Consider the following 17,346-nt stretch of genomic DNA (forward strand, 5'->3'; position numbering starts at 1 on the left):
ACATGCTGAAGCACACACTCCTGTGGGAGCTCTCGTACTCCCCTGGAGAGCAGCTATACACTGCCAATTAGATCCTACCATCATGTCTGTGTACATTAACATGCACCCACATTCAACTATAATTGCACCTGTGTGCATGCATGTATGCATGTAGGTGCATATGCAACAGAGGCAAACATGTTCATGTGTTTTGCTCAGAGAAAGGAATGTCAGGATATGTTTTATCACCCACTGACTGCCTTGACTGCATCCCAATCAGTTTTTTTTTTTATTATGGTTTTATTCTTATTGGCATTTCACTGTAGAATGCAGCTGGTTATTTTCATGCCCTGCAGGGAAGTGCTATGTACACACAGCTAGATGGCATGTCTCGCTCCAAGGAGACACCTCCTAGCATGACAAACAAGGACTTGTTCCATAGACACTGTTCATCAAAACAGGCATGCTGTTTTATAGAGAGAGTGAGATTTTAGTGAGAAAATGATGACAGTGCTGTTTGCCTCTAAATGTTTATTTGTGGGGATGAACAAAGTAAGCCAAAGTAAAACAGTGCTGCCTTTAATTAATCTTTCTCAGATGTGCATCTGAGTTTTTTTTATTATTATTGCAGGCAAACTGCACTTTTCTGCTGACATGTATCTACTTGCAGTACTCCAACAACTCGAGAAGAAATAAAACTTGTGTAGTGAAACGAAATACTGTGTAACAGTGACACTCACCCTGACTGTAATGGAAAATCATAAAGGTCCATGACAGAAAAGAACAATGATGAGTTAAAACCTGCATGATGTTAGAAAATATTTGCCTGACACATCACTGGAGTCCTGCTCTTCAGTGTCAGGCCAGTACTGACCTGCCTTTGTTTGGTATATCAAATTCTGAGAAATATTTCTCAATCCTTTTTTTTATTTCATGCACAATGCTACAGTGTGCAATCAGATACCTATTCTTACTGTATATTTGCCCAAACATTTTGATTCCTAGTTGCTCAGAGTTATAAGATCTCTGATGGCTGGAAAAATTGTCACTTGGATGACTGGTTAGGACGTGAAAGGTTAGAACAGCTGTGGTCTTGGGCCTGTCCCCTGTGGAATTGTGGCATTCAGGCAATGCATTTGCCTAATCCCTCCCCTCAGCTGGCTGCCCTCAGCCAAGGTGTCGGGAGTGTGTGTGTGCGTGTGTTAGAGAGTGAAAGAAAATGTGAGTGTTTGCTCGTGGGTGAATGCATGCAATTGTGTGGACTGCACATGAAGTGTGTGTGAAAGAGCAAGTGTGTGTGTGTGAAAGAGCAAGCGTGCGCATGTGTGTATGTGTGTGTGTGTGATGTGAGAGAGGTGGAAAAGGCCGCTCTTGGTGTCACAGAAGGCCTGGCAGCTTGGCACCCACATGCCACAGTGGATGACCATAGGCGCTGCAGACAGAAAAGGGAAAATATGTGTCATAGGGTCCAGAGGCTCTGTGTGCCTTTTCTAAATACAGGGATTACTCAGTCAAAAATAAATAAATAAATCAGCACTTGTATGTATTATTTTGACCACTCTAGAGCGCCCTTTTTATCTGTTGTTCTAGCCTTGCACAAGTAAGCTCAAATTATGCTTCGGTGGACTGAACAAACAACAGATGTAAAGTAGAAAGTACAGTTTTTTGTATTTTCTTCCACTCTGTAGACGTGTCTTCCTGGATCGACTGAAACTTATTATGTTGGTTAACACAGTAAGCAAAACTTGACTGATGATGTGTCACGGATGCACAAATAGTTCACGTGAGCAGCTCTGAGGGGCCCCTCAGTGTTAGCTCCAAACTAGCAAAATCTGTCATCTGTCATAGGGGGCCCTGGAGGGGTTGTAGAGTATTGTTTGTGCACTGTAGGACCTTCATAGATTTCAAGGGTTTAGGATTGTCATCACAAAATATACCAAGGCCCTTTTCTCATTTTTTTTCATGAGGCCCCAAACAGTTGCTTAGGTTAAGACTCTGTTACTGTTATGCAAGACTGACTCTTATTGTAGCTAATAACTACCAAATATAACAGAACCACTATTATGATAATTATACATTACACAAGGGAAAATAACATTAGTTTAATTTAAAATACATTTAAGACTAAATGAAAACACAGGTGCTTTGAGACCTGATATCAACTACGGTTTTAAATGATAATAATGGTACAAAATGTATTTCATACCTCTTACCTAAATAATAGTTGGTTTTGCTTAAGAAAGGGGTTAAAGGTGCCTCAATAGCTCCCCCCACCATGTCAAATGCATGTTTACTTTACAATATATCACCAAGACAGAAAGTCAAAGTATATATTACTATAGACGTGACTCAAGGTAGTTCATCCCCTGGTGTGTGATGTATCTTGTGTTGGTGTGTGGTCCATGCAATACATCTGTCTTCTTAGCCTCCACAGGTTGAACCTTTGACCCTGCAGTTGTCTTCCTCTGCTTGTGGTCTATTGAGATACATGCACTCACTTGAAATCCATACACTATTGCCTTCAGAAAGGTTTTCCTTGTGACGGTCAAGGGTTACAGACTCTTCTCTAAATGTTGCTGGTGTGTCTTTGTGTATTTTTCTGACCAGGGCAAAGTGGCCTGGGGAAGTCCACTCTGATGAACACACTGTTCAAATCCAAGGTCAGCCGTAAGTCAGTGCAACCCAACCCGGAGGAGAGGATCCCCAAGACAATTGAGATCAAGTCCATTAGTCACGGTGGGCCAATGTTCATGCTGAGTAGCCTACAGCTGTTGTGCATACTGCTTCTCTATCATGATAATCTTCTCTTTCTTTCCAGAATAATGTCTCCTAAATAATACTAAGAACATGGTTCTGGCCCCAACAACCTCCCTTTTCTTCGTGGCTTATATTTTTTTCATTCAAAATGCATAATTGTCCAACCTATATATTTATACATTAGCAGCTAACTCACATGTAACAGAAGCACTGATGTCACTGACAGTTTTATGCTCCTGTGATCTTGATTATTCCTAGAACAATAACTTTATGAGCTCTCTGTATAGTCACTAAACATTTCTAAAATTAATATTTTTAATGCTAGCTCTGTCCATTCTTTTCAGTCATTAACAGTCTCCCATGTAAGATGCATCAGCTCTATCTTATACTTTTTAATTGCTGCCTGTACGCTTTAATCAGATATACTGTATGTATGACACACGTACACTATATTACCAAAAGTATTCGCTCACCCATTCAAATGATCAGAATCAGGTGTTCTAATCACTTGGCCTGGCCCCAGGTGTATAAATTCAAGCACTCAGGCATGCAGACTGTGAAACAAGACATTTGTGAAAGAATGGGCCACTCTCAGGAGCTCAGTGAATTCCAGCGTGGAACTGTCATAGGATGCCACTTGTGCAACAAATCCAGTCGTGAAATTTCCTCGCTCCTAAATATTCCACAGTCAACTGTCAGCTCTATTATAACAAAATGGAAGCGTTTGGGAAAAACAGCAACTCAGCCACGAAGTGGTAGGCCACGTAAAGTGACGGAGAGGGGTCAGCGGATGCTGAAGCGCATAGTGCAAAGAGGTCGCCGACTTTCTGCACAGTCAATTGCTACAGAGCTACAAACTTCATGTGACCTTCAGATTAGCCCAAGTACAGTACGCAGAGAGCTTCATGGAATGGGTTTCCATGGCCGAGCAGCTGCAGCCAAGCCACACATCACCAAGTGCAATGCAAGGCGTCGGATGCAATGGTGTAAAGCACGCCGCCACTGGCCTCTAGAGCAGTGGAGACGCGTTCTCTGGAGTGATGAATCACGCTTTACCATCTGGCAATCTGATGGACGAGTCTGGGTTTGGAGGTTGCCAGGAGAACGGTACATTTCAGATTGCATTGTGCCAACTGTGAAATTTGGTGGAGGAGGAATTATGGTATGGGGTTGTTTTTCAGGAGCTGGGCTTGGCCCCTTAGTTCCAGTGAAAGGAACATTGAATGCTTCAGGATACCAAAACATTTTGGACAATTCCATGCTCCCAACCTTGTGGGAACAGTTTGGAGCGGGCCCCTTCCTCTTCCAACATGACTGTGCACCAGTGCACAAAGCAAGGTCCATAAAGACGTGGATGACAGAGTCTGGTGTGGATGAACTTGACTGGCCTGCACAGAGTCCTGACCTGAACCCGATAGAACACCTTTGGGATGAATTAGAGCGGAGACTGAGAGCCAGGCCTTCTCGACCAACATCAGTGTGTGACCTCACCAATGCGCTTTTGGAAGAATGGTCAAAAATTCCTATAAACACTCTCCTCAACCTTGTGGACAGTCTTCCCAGAAGAGTTGAAGCTGTAATAGCTGCAAAAGGTGGACCGACATCATATTGAATTCTATGAGTTAGGAATGGGATGGCACTTCAGTTCATAGAATGAGTAAAGGCAGGTGAGCGAATACTTTTGGTAATATAGTGTATGTATCGTCCTGTTCCTGGTACTGCTCTCCTCTTCTCTCTCTTTTCTGTCTCTACCTGGCTGGCCTCCAGCAGTTGGGTCCCTCCATATGAGCTGGATTCTGCTTAAGGTTTCCTCTTGTTAAAAAGGAGTTTTTCTTTGCCACCAGTGCCTTAGTGCTTGCTCTGGGGGTTTCTGCCTCTGTATTCTGTGAAGCGTCTTGAGACAGTTTGTATTGTTATTGACCCTATATAAATAAATAAACTGAACTGAAATTGAAATATATTTTCTTTGCCTAGATATTGAGGAGAAAGGAGTGAGGATGAAGCTGACTGTTATTGACACTCCGGGCTTTGGGGATCAAATCAACAATGAAAACTGGTGAGCTCAGGTTACCTAATCTGTAGGCTGCTGTTAGCAAAAAGTCACATCCCTTCACTGCACTTGTCCATCCTTTTCAGTCCGCTTATCATAAGTCGGGTGGCAGTGTAACAGGCTAAGCATGGTATTCCAGACGTCTCTCTCCCTAGCAACACATTCTAGTTCCACATGAGGAATCCCAAGGCTTCTTCTGAATGTCCCAGCTCCTCAGCTGACCCCATCCGCCCTACGGAGGAAACTAATTTCAACCACTTGTATCCAAGATGCCGATCTTTTGCATCCGTACCCAACATTCGCGACCATAGCTGAGGGTGAATATAGCTCAGCTCCCTCGTCACCACAGCGGTTTGGTACAGTGCCTGCATTACTGCTGCCGCTGCACTAACCACCTGTCCAATTTCTCATATAAACAACACCCCAAGATACTTGAGCTCCTTCGCTCAGTTAGCAGCGACTGATCCCCGACTTGGAGCGAGTAATGTTTTTCTACACTGCACTCATCTCATATGGCTACTTATTAATTTGATATAGTTATCTAGTTTGACTTTAATTCCACTAAATAATTTGAATGATTTTTATAGTTTATGTGAAGATTTAAAACAGTTACCAGTTCAGGTTTAAATTGTGGATGAATAAAATATTAATTTCTCTTTCCTTTGTCAGCTGGCAGCCCATTATGAAGTTCATCAATGACCAGTATGAAGTGTACCTGCAGGAAGAAATCAACATTAACAGAAAGAAAAGGATCCCAGACTCCAGGGTGCACTGCTGCATATACTTCATACCTCCCACTGGCCATTGGTAAGAACCCATATCGAAGACACACATATCCTTGTGTCCGAGTGTCCCACTTTTTCCTCCCACAACTACAGAGATGAATCAGGCCTTCTGGGAATCTCCCCTGACCTATTATCTGTTCACAGCTGTTTAACCACATCCTTCTTCAGCTTTTCTTTTTCATCTCGCTCTCTAATGACTACATGTGGAACTCATTCTCTCCTCAGAGACACTTAGGAATACTTGAGGAGTCGCATTTCACTAAGAAAGTGTACTGTTTCCACTGCAGAGAGGGGTACAGGAACAGATAATCAGGATGTAGAGTGTTTTATGTTGAATAAAATGAATATGCCTAATTTTAGTATGATGACTGAATAGGCTGAATCTGCCAGCGCCCTAATCTAATGTACTTGTGTTTTTCTGTTAAATCTAATTTGAAAAATAACAATGTCAGTGGTCAAGATTCAGTTACTGATCTATGCCTTGTGTTTAACTAAATATTAAGATGTGATATCAAGACGTTTTTAGGTCAGGAATCCAACATGACAGCAGTCAGAGACGAGCACATTTAAATGTGCCTGCGTGCCAGCAAAAGACTAAACTGCCAAATCAGAAAAAAGACTGGTATAGAATGATGCAAACAGACCAAAGTAACAGGAGTTTACAGAAGTAAAGCTGGTCATAACTCTGTCAAGTGTGCTTAAAGTGCAGTCGGAGGTTGTTTACTTCACTCACATGATTAGATTTGATTCAGTTTCATGATGTTTGCTTTGGTGCAGTTTGTGGAGATAATACAAGCCACATTTCTGATGCTGCTTTGTCAGTGATTGTAAATGTTGCCTTCAGTGTCTTCATGTGTGCGCCGAGGGTCAGAGAGGACATAACATGCACACATGGAGAAGCAAAACAACAGACTGTCTGTGGCTGGTAGAGGCATCTTGGGCTTGTCGTGCAGTGCATGTGTAGATGAAAACACTCGGAACATTTATGTGCACCAACTGTAAACATGCACTCATTCACTAACCTTCATACCACACATCCAAGCGACAGACCCTATCCACTGCTGCCTCATATTTCTCTGCACCAGTAACTCAACAGTTGTCCACTTAGACGTTCTTTCTATGAGTGGGGGATGACATGTGCCCCGCTGCTTGACGGACCCCCTCATCATCTGCTCATGTCGCTGCAGCTGCTGCCCCAGAAAATGTGTGTGTTTGTGTGAGCACCCTTGTTCTTGTACAGCAGGCTGCAGTTAGTGGACTCCAGTGGGCAGTGGGCATGCTAACACTTGTTTAACAACACATATGTGGATGTGCTAGCGTATTGTCATGCTGCAGAGTTCAGCTTGTTAGACGCTCAAACCGCTTTTATTCAGAATCTGCATTGGTTTTCTTTTTTGGTCTTTTATCATTGAATGTTGTATTTAGGCATTCTTTAAGCAGGAGTATCAATTCCACACATATACCACACATAAGAAGGTCTGTAAACTTTGCAAGAACGCTTTTGTGAATACATAAAAATTACACTTGTTTTTTTGCAATTAAAGATAGAAACGTCTGTCAGGAAGTGAGTTGCTTGCAGCCAACCAGACAGCTGCAGGCAGGAGTCAAAGAAGACATCTGTTGGAGTTACAGTTGTCGCTTGACGTATAGAGATGAATGAATGTTTAGTTTCAAATATATAAGTTTAGATCTTCACACATACAAACCTACAATACACAGTATGCAGTCCATGCACCGAAAATTTAGTTTGAACCTTAACTAAACAATAGCAGCAGAGATCCTCCCACAGATTTTAGTTTGGTTTACGAAAAAAACAAAAGTTCTTGAACACATCGAAAAACTCTTAAGATCTTACTCTAATATCCCCTTTTTGCTTATTTCTGTTTTTCAATTCATGCAGTAATGTCGGCTGAAGTTTTAATTTGGGGTCTGTTACCAATTACGCAGACACTGTTCCAAAAGCTTCTGGAATCCTCAGCCATGTGACGAGCTGGGAAATGTAGAGGGAGGGAGCTCTTAATGGCCTCTGTCATTGGAGATATCCAGTTTCATACTGTCTTTTTGTTTGGAGCGTTTTAAACAACAGTTTGTATTTATCAAGCCCCAAATGTGATTTGCAAGTAATTTGCTTTTAAGTTACATCTGTGGTTTTGAATAGAAGAACAGTGCTCAGTGAAGCAAGACCCAGTCTTGGCATCAGCAGCCAGTTCAGATAATGGCGGAGTCAGCCGCACTCTTTTCCCCCTCTGTGCAATTCTGTTGTTACCTCATTTAACATTTCTTCGTGGAAAAAAAAAAAGAAGGCAGCACTTTGACTCTCAACTCGGAGCTGGTTTCTGATCCATTACTGAAATGGAGGGAGGAGGAGTGCTATTTGTGCTGTGGTTGGTTGTTTTCTTCACATTTTGTTTGACCGCAGAACTTACCTCAATTTATTCAAACATGACTGCTATTTTTTATTTTTGTTAGCCACATGAATACGTGCAGCATGTGAACATAAAAGTGAACATCTGCACATGCATGTACACATACACATTTCATGTTTACTGTCCGTACAGCATATGTTCAAATGTGAGGATACGTGTGTGCATGTATGCTCAGTCAAACACAAGATGTAGCACACATGCATCTGCATCTGTTCATTTCATTTATGAGGTCACATAATTATATTCAGTAAACACTGACACGCAGCCATATTGCTGTCTTTCCTCTATGCATTTGTATTTCCCCATGACAAATGTCCCCTGAGCATTTGATGCATCACTTACGCTGCATCACTCATCTCTCTTTACCTTTCCGCTGCTCTGTTTCTCCTTTCCGCCCTCTATGCTCCATGTAACATGCTCACCAGCGTTTCATCCTATTCTGATGATGAAATATTTGTCAGTCACTGTGGAGAACTAGTCAGGGTTCTCCTCGAGCTGCCCCCGGGTCTTTGAAGCAGGCTGGCCTGGCTTGGTTGAGGCTAATTGGACAGCAGAGCAGATAGCATGAAGGGAGTTTGTCTGGAAGAACAACTGGAGGCAAAAATGGGACCAAAAAGTTTAAAACTATAACATAGTAACATAACATCAGAGAACAGGGACACATCATTGCTGCACAAAGCACAATTGTAGGCTGTTAAAAGAAAAAAGTGAAAGCTGTAATTGCAAACACAGTGGTAATGCAAGAAGGATCCATTGAGGCGAGCACGCTTTGATCCAAGTTTGGTTCGAGTTAAACACAAGCGGAAAATGAAGGACAAATGGGAAAATGGCAAACAAGGCCCTGTAAGTGACTGTTTTATGGATAAACCCTCGAAATAAATAAGCAGGCTCCTCTACAATTTACTGAAATCACACCTTACACAAGAGAGTGCAACAGCAAGATGGTTTCAGTAACAATAAGTACATACTAACAACAGGATATGTTAATGCAACAAACTGCCAACCTGAGAAACCAACCTGAATGTAGACCATGATTGCCCTCTAATGGTTGATCTGTTTAATTACATTCAAATGATCCAGTAACTTCCTGGAGAAGAATATATTTTCCTACTGCCACACAAGGTAAACCAGTGAAAATATTTTGAGAAGAGTGAAATAATACCAAAAAGATACCAGAATGTATGGTTCTTTTACATTTTCATTGCTCCCTATAAAAGAAATTTTAATTTTAAAAATTTGCCACACCCAAACACACTCCTAGTTATAGACATGCATGCATAAAATAAGGTTGTATTCTCCTGTCTCTTTAAATCCCCCAGTCTTAGGCCCCTGGATGTGGAGTTCATGAGGCGTCTCAGTAAGGTGGTCAACATCGTCCCTGTCATCGCCAAGGCCGACACGCTCACCCTGGAGGAAAGGGACTACTTTAAACAGACGGTGAGAAGAGTGTGTCAGGATGTGTTTGTGGATGTGCGTAGGTGTTTGGATGACAGCGCTGTTTATACAAGAAATATTTTGTACGTGTGACCTGGTTCTCATTTGTGACATTATTTGGCTTCATTTTCCTGACATCGCTCCTGCAATGACCTGCAGAAGCTCTTCAGTGTATGTTTAAAATAAATATATGAAGTGCATCTGCAGGTCAGTCAGCGGGGTAAGGATTAGGGCTTGAACTGTAGAGAGCTGCCAGACACCACAAACAAAAGCCATCTGGACGAAGCCACATCGTAGCCATCCTGGCTGTAACACTTTGATAATATTGGATTATAAGAACTATTTATCTAAAGCATTTGTCATCTAAGTAATGATCCACCACTCTTACATGTGAATCTTTATTTAGACATGGAACCTCGGCCCACTAGCCAGCTGAACAGACAGGCTCTTCATTACCCAGGAATTAATGCACAGCGTGGACAAGTTCAAAGTTTTTTCACAGTTTCTTATCTGCTCAATTTTTAGCCACAGGCGCTTTCACTCTTTTACCGTGAGCGTTTATCCCTCAGGTCAGTTCATATATCAACATGCTCTTCATATGCAGACATATATATGTTTCTGTAACTTTTGGATATTACTTTGGTGACCCTGATGTTTTATGTCGATAAGTGCCACTAGCAGGTCAAACATTCTATTGGTCCAACACTTAATATTTGAGATATGCTTTAGCTGTTAGTAGTTTGGGATTAATGCTGCTTACAAAATAGCATAGCACAAGAAAAAGCTATGAGAAAACATTTAGCAAAGGCAGGGTTTATAAAGATGAGCAAGGTTTCATTCATTCATAAAAAAAAAACTGATTTGAATTTAGCCCTAGTCCAGGCTTTCTCAGTCTGATAATCTAATTCCACAGCCCTCATCTTCTTATCATGGCTTTCCCCACTATTGCCGACTTGTGCTGAATCGCTTCCTCAGTGTGTTTCTGTTGGCTAATTCTCAATCCACAGGAGGCACACAGCCACCTGCCTTCCTCCATCATTTCTTTTATCTCTCCCTCCCTTCTTTCAGAATTCAGCTTTATTCATTTTAGGTTGGTTGAAGCACAACGGGTGTCTTGGCTACCATTTTTCACCCGGATGCCCGTAACACCGTCCAATACGAACAAAGCAGGGACCAGTTCAGGCCCTGGCACAGACTAGAAGCCGCAGTGCTTGTAGTTGAATTATTTCGGTTGGCCACGCATGCTCTGAATGACCCTGAAGATTATTGACTAAAAGCTTCTTTTGCCAAATGTTTTTTTTTTTTTTTTTTTCCACCAATTTCCCTGCAGCAACTTTTTATTAAATGTTGTGGCTCTCCATGTCCAGCTGTGAATGTCTGTCCTCTAATCAACAGTTGATGTGGCTTTTTGTCAAATTACACTTGGTTTGCATCCTATAATGTGACCATGAGGATAAACAATGGAATGTTTGATCAAGGACCAAGTGGAAACTGTCAGAGTAGTAATTGTGGGAGTGAACGGTCATTCATTAAAAGAACATTTCTCTCAGAAACCTGTCTATGTTCCTTCATCCATGTCTACATTTCAGTTATTCTAAAGACACAGAACAGACATAGCCACAGTGTAAATAAAAATAATATTTTTGTGTGTAGATTCGGGAAGAGCTGCGAGCCAATGGGATCGACGTTTACCCTCAAAAAGAGTTTGACGAGGATGCGGAGGACAGGCTGATCAATGACAAAATCAGGGTAAGTTCAGTGCGATCACTTTTTTAACTGCCTCTGTAGAGGCCAGCCTCCTGTGGCGTCGACACAAATGGGTTGTTAAATGTCATTCTCCTATTATTTTCATTTTTCTTTGGGAAATTTCAAAAACCAGGATTGCCACAATTACGGTATAGTGTTCTGGAAACACTTTGAACATTTGTGTGTGTGTTTTCATACTCAACAGGAGATGATCCCGTTTGCTGTGGTAGGCAGTGATCAGGAGTACCAGGTGAACGGAAAGAGGATTCTGGGAAGGAAAACAAAATGGGGCACCATAGAGGGTAATACACATGAATCCTAATACTCACATACAAAAGCACAGCTGGTTACTTGTCCTGCAAAAAAGGACAGTCGAATGTGAATTACTAGTTATAATAACGTATGTTTCCACACAGTTTGAACACAGATCAGCCTTTATCATATGTTGCCATCACCACCAGTGTCAATTCAAGCAGAAATCCTTAAAAGAAGGTTTCTACAGCTTGGCCTAATAATATTTCATGATGTCCATCTGCATGGGTTGATAAAACAGTGAGACGGTCCATTTCCCATGCTCATAACTGGGTCACACCTGTCCAGATAACGGTGCCAGAGCTGTCTAACTTCTCTCTAATAAATGCTACACTCACATGTGTGTTACAGGTCAGTCAACTCACCACAGGTCAGTGCCTATAATGTGAAGCAGCTCTTCAAAAAAAACAGCGCAATCTGATTTTTGTATTTTAACAAGTGGAACGTTATGGACTGCAGCTTTAAAATCCTCGTGTTTGACCACCAGATGCCTGTTTACATAAGTTTCTCTGGGTCTGTAACTAGGGAGACGAGGCAGGAGGAAGAGATTTACGGGGTCTTTTCACGTCCTTTGGGATGAGCTGCAGAAACATAAAACACACACATACTGCCTCACGGACACACTTGCACGCAACAACTTTGAAGCAGTTTACATTCTTTGGCCTGTGCTGCACACTCACACTGCCAAAGTAGTTCTTAGCAAGTGAGAGTCCTTACGTCACTTGTGTGTATGTGTGTGTGTCAGGGAGAGAAAGAGGACATCTGTTTGGACAGTGAAAAGACCTAAAGACAGCTGAAGGAGGCCTGGACAAGGGATATCGCTGTTTAAGTAACGCCGTCTCCTTCCCAGGACTCCCTTTTACTCTTACATAGAGCATACTGCACTCAAGTTTACTGGCTGTCCTATAAAATACATTGTAAAATACAAATCATTCACACATAACATTTAATATCATGTAAATTATTCAGACTGTAGAGCTGAAGTATATTCATTGTGTGAGTCAGTGTGGTCGAGATGCACCCTACAGCATAGTAGGACCTTGAAAGACATAAGAAACCAGTGAAACCTAATAAATATTCTTATAAATGAGAATTATGCAACTCAGTGTGGGCTTCTGAGCATACAGTTTAGCATAAGACTTTCTCAGAAGTTTGCTTTTGGAAATTAGAATCTGAAGGTGTGTAGTGCTCTTCAAGCCTTAAGAAATCAGCTCCACAGAGCTGCAAGGTGAGACAGGGAAGTTAAAGAACTGTAACAGAAATGCAGTCTTGTCCAGCTTAAAGAGTCTATTCTAGTAAAGCCAAATGGCAAGAGAGTGAAGGGAACAAGGAAAAGTAGGAAAGTGGAAGCCGCTACACTGGTGTGTTGGCACCGACATTATAAATTAGGCCTCGGAGGCGAAAGCCAGAAGTCTCTGTGTGGAGAAGAAACCGTTTATTTTCAGGAGTGGGGAGGAGAGGGGAGAAGAGCAAAGCATGCACTTAAATATTATGTAGGGACTACCCCAGGAGCAGAGAGCATAGATACCAGCAGCTCAGCTCCTTACAAGTTAGTAATGTGTTCCCTTGATGCTACTAATCAGCGCTCATAGACTCAGCAGTTATTCGACTCGCCTCCTTTCAAAGAGAATTTAATTTCCTGCCCTGGCTTTCAAAGCTGTTCATAAATAGCACCCTTCTTTATTTCATTTTCACACTTGACATAATCTATAATTCATACATGTGTTAGCCCTACTGGAGGCACCGGCAGCTTGTCATGGAGAGTTTGTTAAAACGTCTCACTTAAAGTTTTCCAATATAGCTGAGATGTATTAAATTACGCAAAAGTGGAGGATTGTGTTATCTTGGCTTGAAAAAATGACTGGAGATGTCACATTAGAGGATGGTCAACAACACTGACATCTTGTGGTGATGTTCAAGTATGGCAAGCAAGACAAACAGGAATGAATTCAGGATTCTCTTTTTGAGCTCTCTCAAGTTATGTCATTCAAATCTTTCTTATTTTCTCTGTTTCTCTCTTCCCCAGTTGAGAACATTGCACACTGTGAGTTTGCTTACCTGCGAGACCTCCTCATCAGGTGAGCCTCCATCACACTCCAGTGTTTATTTTAAGATATGTTGGAGTATAACATGATTTGAATAAAAGCCCTGCCATAGACTGAGCCTCCTGCTAGATCATAAATCATTCACTTAATCCTGTGGAGGTGTTGAAATGAATTGGAAACAGCAGTGACTATATGAAGCTTCGCTTCCCCAGTAAAATCAATACAAATGAAATTCCTTTTGATGTTTTGAGTGCCTCCCACGACAGTATTGCGACAGGCATTTCCACTCAGGTCTTTTCCTGTGAGTCTTTTGAAGGACTCTTGTTCTGTGCATGACTAAAGGCTCAGGCAATTGTTCTAAAACTTTTGATAAACTTTTTCTTTAGAGATTTTTTAAAACAGATTGTTTTCCAAGACACTATGCAAACCCATTCCCACCCAACTGACCATGAGTAGTTCAAATGAATGCTACAAACATGGAAATGTATAAGATAAGCCAATGATCTGAGCCACTGAGGTACTACACACATTAGTAGCCGCACAATTGAATGAGTAGTAATGGAGAAGAAATTAGATAAGAAATTAGAGGACAGGAGCTTGGTGCGAGAGAAGGGAGTAGAGGACAAGTGCTCAGTGCATCGTCCCCCAGCTGCCCAGACCAATATCAGCGTAACTAAGGAATGGTTCTATCCAGCTCCAACTATAAGCCTTGATGCGTTGATTGTCTTGGCGGATGAGACATATTCTAGTCCAAGACAACCTTTCGTTGAACGTTCAGACTTCACAACATAATTTCCCACAACATGAATGAGCTGCTCTAATAACTCCTGCAGCCAAGCACCACTTTAGCTTTTCAGTTTACCTTCTGGCCTGACCTAGTAAACATTGGTTCCTATTTATAGATTTGTGTGCTACATCCCTTAATCAGACTTGACACTATTCAAATACATGGGCTCCCATATCAGATGGTATAGTGACATTCATTTTGGAAACTGATGAACTAAAACATGTAAAATTACACGAGCACATTTGTCATGTATAGGCATTAGTTTGCTGTTTGCCTTTTGGTAACACTAAATCCTTATTCGCAGGACACACATGGAGAACATCAAGGACATCACAGGCAGCATCCACTACGAGACATATCGTGTCCGCCGGTTAAACGAATCCAATGCCCATTTCAGCACTCAATCGTCCGACCATCCTTCTGCTCAGCCAAAGGCCAACGGTCAGTCCGAGGAGCAGCCCAGCGCCCTGCAGCCCAATGGAGTGGCCGCTCAGCATGAAGCCTTGTCCCATGAGATGTAGAGTGGAGATCACCAATATATGATATCAGGACACAGCCAGGCACAAAACATGCATTCACACACATATATTCTGTTTACATGAACAAGCCCACATGCACGCAAACACACAGATTCATGCTGTGAAGCCCTTTTTTTGTTAGCCAGAAGGACTACCTAACTGCAGCTTTTAATATTTCAGGAAGTTCCAAAACACAGGATGAAGAGTAAATCCCTACATTTTCCTTCCATGGGATTTTCTTGTCTTTTTCCATTCTGAGCTAAAATTAAATTGGGTCCTCACTGTAGATGCACATTTATTTTTCCCAACTGTTGTGCAGTTCAGTCTACATTCAGACTTGTTTACAATAAACCACACAAGTTGTCAAATCGTGGATAATCAATGATATACATCTTAAAATGTCTCAGTACTGTCTGGTCTATAGTGGAGTGCATCACAGAATGCATGTGAGTAACTCCGCTGTAACACAAGATTATGATCAGACTCCGTTTGTACGGTTTATCCATCCAGAGGTGTCCAGAAGATGAGATCTGGCATAATTCAAAATGAAGTACAGCATTTCAGTTTATAACGGCTCTAAACTAGCAATAACTTGGTGCCATTGTCCTGGTCTGCTTTGTGTTGTGGTGTATAGTATTGTATAGTTAGTTACTAGGGTTACGTAGGGATAATTAGACTAGATTTATAGTGTTATGGAGAAAGTAAAAGTATTTGTTGACACCTCCACACTGTGAAATGAAAAAGAAAGCAATAGCAGTGTGGAGCAGGAAGAAAACGACCCCCCCTTGTCGTTTTTCCATTGTGTTCTGATGTTTTTAAAACCCCTTTTTGCCAAACCATACTGTCTCTTTCTATATAATGCCAATGTTGTGTAATGCAGTCATGTTTCATTTTACATTGCTCATTTACTGTTGTATTTTTATTGATGTTCATGTTCTAATATTATTGTGTAAGATGGGGGGGTGCACCTGTTGTCCCATGCAGCCGTTTTGTCCGTTTTCCTGACTGTAAACCAAATAAAAGTTGATTTTCTGTTCTGAAGAGAAGCACATACAGAATATAGAGTTGATTTATGGTTATGTATTTATGTGTATGTTTCATGTAATCAGTTTAATTCAGCTTTCATTCCTCGTTCTTTTCATTAATTGCACGTCTTAATCGGTGATGATGATTTAGGCTTTAGACTGTTTTTCTTTCTTACTGTATGTTTCACCATGTTTGCAAGACTGCACTAATATCTAGCAACGGATTACTTCGCCTGCTAGTGCAGTCTAGTGGTCTACATTTGTACAGTGAGTATTAATACCAGCACACAATTACTGCCCATAGATAATGGTAAAAACAGACATTTACACTGAACGCTTTTTTTTTTTCAGTGGAGGATGTTCTGCAACAACTGTGAGAAGGAATTTGTGCCTCAAAACCTAAAATAAACCCCATAAACCCCAGTATTTTTGGAAAACATGTGCATTCATATGAGCTCCATGGGATATTTTACAAAGACTACATCTAAATATAGCATTCTAATTTGAAAAAGAAGACAACATTGTAAATCAAAAATATTTTTCTTACGTGAGGGATAATAAATTCAAAAAGAGAGCAATTGTGATTTATCCAGAGAGAGTTATTGGGCTACACTTGGTTTACCGTTGTATAGTTCTTGTGTAATTTGTCATAGTATTATAGATCAAGGTTTTATCTTTAATATGCTATCTCGAAAAATAAAGATTGATATTTTTATTGTTGAAAGTTGATTGTCTTGATTGATAGAAATGCAGACAAGAAAGGGGGTGACAGAGCTGACATTTGTCTGTGCCCTTTATTCTTAAAATGGAACTACTTAGACCATATGTCAGCGTTTCATCACATAGGAAGACAATTTGTTCAGATTATTTTAATATGAATCGTTTATAGCATGCTTATTTACTAAAGTATCACACCTGTATATACTCTGCTATTCACTTTGCAGGATATTTATGTCAAAGAGATGTGACTTTTTCAATTTATTTCAGACATTATAATTGATAATCTACATCACTTCAATAAATAAAAAATAGCTTGCAGTGTTCTAACTAGAAAAGCAACCAGAATCACATTGAGTCAATGATTATTTACTGATATATTGCAGTCTATATTGAATAGGTAAAAATAAATCGCAGGGCATAGGGAAGCTATATCAATATTATACAATGTGTTACATGATTTACAGAACAGAAAATAACGTTACGACCTGTCCAGGGTGCCTCTCGCCCCGTGACCCTTAACAGGAATAAGCGGTTACAGAAGATGAATGAATGAATGAATGAAAATAACGTTACAGAAAGACTGCAGTTCCCCTGTATTGAACACAGCAATGAGTTTGCCATCATATATGAAAACATGCAGGACCACATTCACAAAACAAGCCCATCCGAGAGGGACTGTGACTTTGCAGTAGCATCTCACCCTGCCCACATAGCACTGGTTTAATAGGGCCTCTCATTTGCACCTCCTGTGACACTCTCTCT

General features: G+C 41.0%; 1 protein-coding gene across 4 annotated transcripts in view; it reads left to right on the forward strand.

Annotated features, from left to right (window-relative positions):
- septin9b (septin 9b) overlaps window positions 1-16,701 on the forward strand; it is a 57,715-nt gene extending 41,014 nt beyond the window's left edge. For 2 of the 4 annotated variants that reach the window (XM_084566592.1, XM_084566591.1), the window contains exons 4-11: window positions 2,587-2,715; window positions 4,711-4,792; window positions 5,456-5,593; window positions 9,317-9,434; window positions 11,085-11,180; window positions 11,383-11,479; window positions 13,516-13,567; window positions 14,626-16,701. In XM_084566592.1, the coding sequence (XP_084422718.1) occupies window positions 2,587-2,715; window positions 4,711-4,792; window positions 5,456-5,593; window positions 9,317-9,434; window positions 11,085-11,180; window positions 11,383-11,479; window positions 13,516-13,567; window positions 14,626-14,842 (929 nt within the window). In that variant the 3' untranslated portion in view covers window positions 14,843-16,701. The remainder of the gene's footprint in view (window positions 1-2,586; window positions 2,716-4,710; window positions 4,793-5,455; window positions 5,594-9,316; window positions 9,435-11,084; window positions 11,181-11,382; window positions 11,480-13,515; window positions 13,568-14,625) is intronic. The other 2 variants (XM_084566593.1, XM_084566594.1) reach the window with 1 other exon arrangement.
- The last annotated feature ends 645 nt before the right edge of the window (window positions 16,702-17,346 follow it).

This window comes from Chelon labrosus (genome assembly GCF_963514085.1).
Source record: "Chelon labrosus genome assembly, chromosome: 2".
NCBI lineage: Eukaryota > Metazoa > Chordata > Actinopteri > Mugiliformes > Mugilidae > Chelon > Chelon labrosus.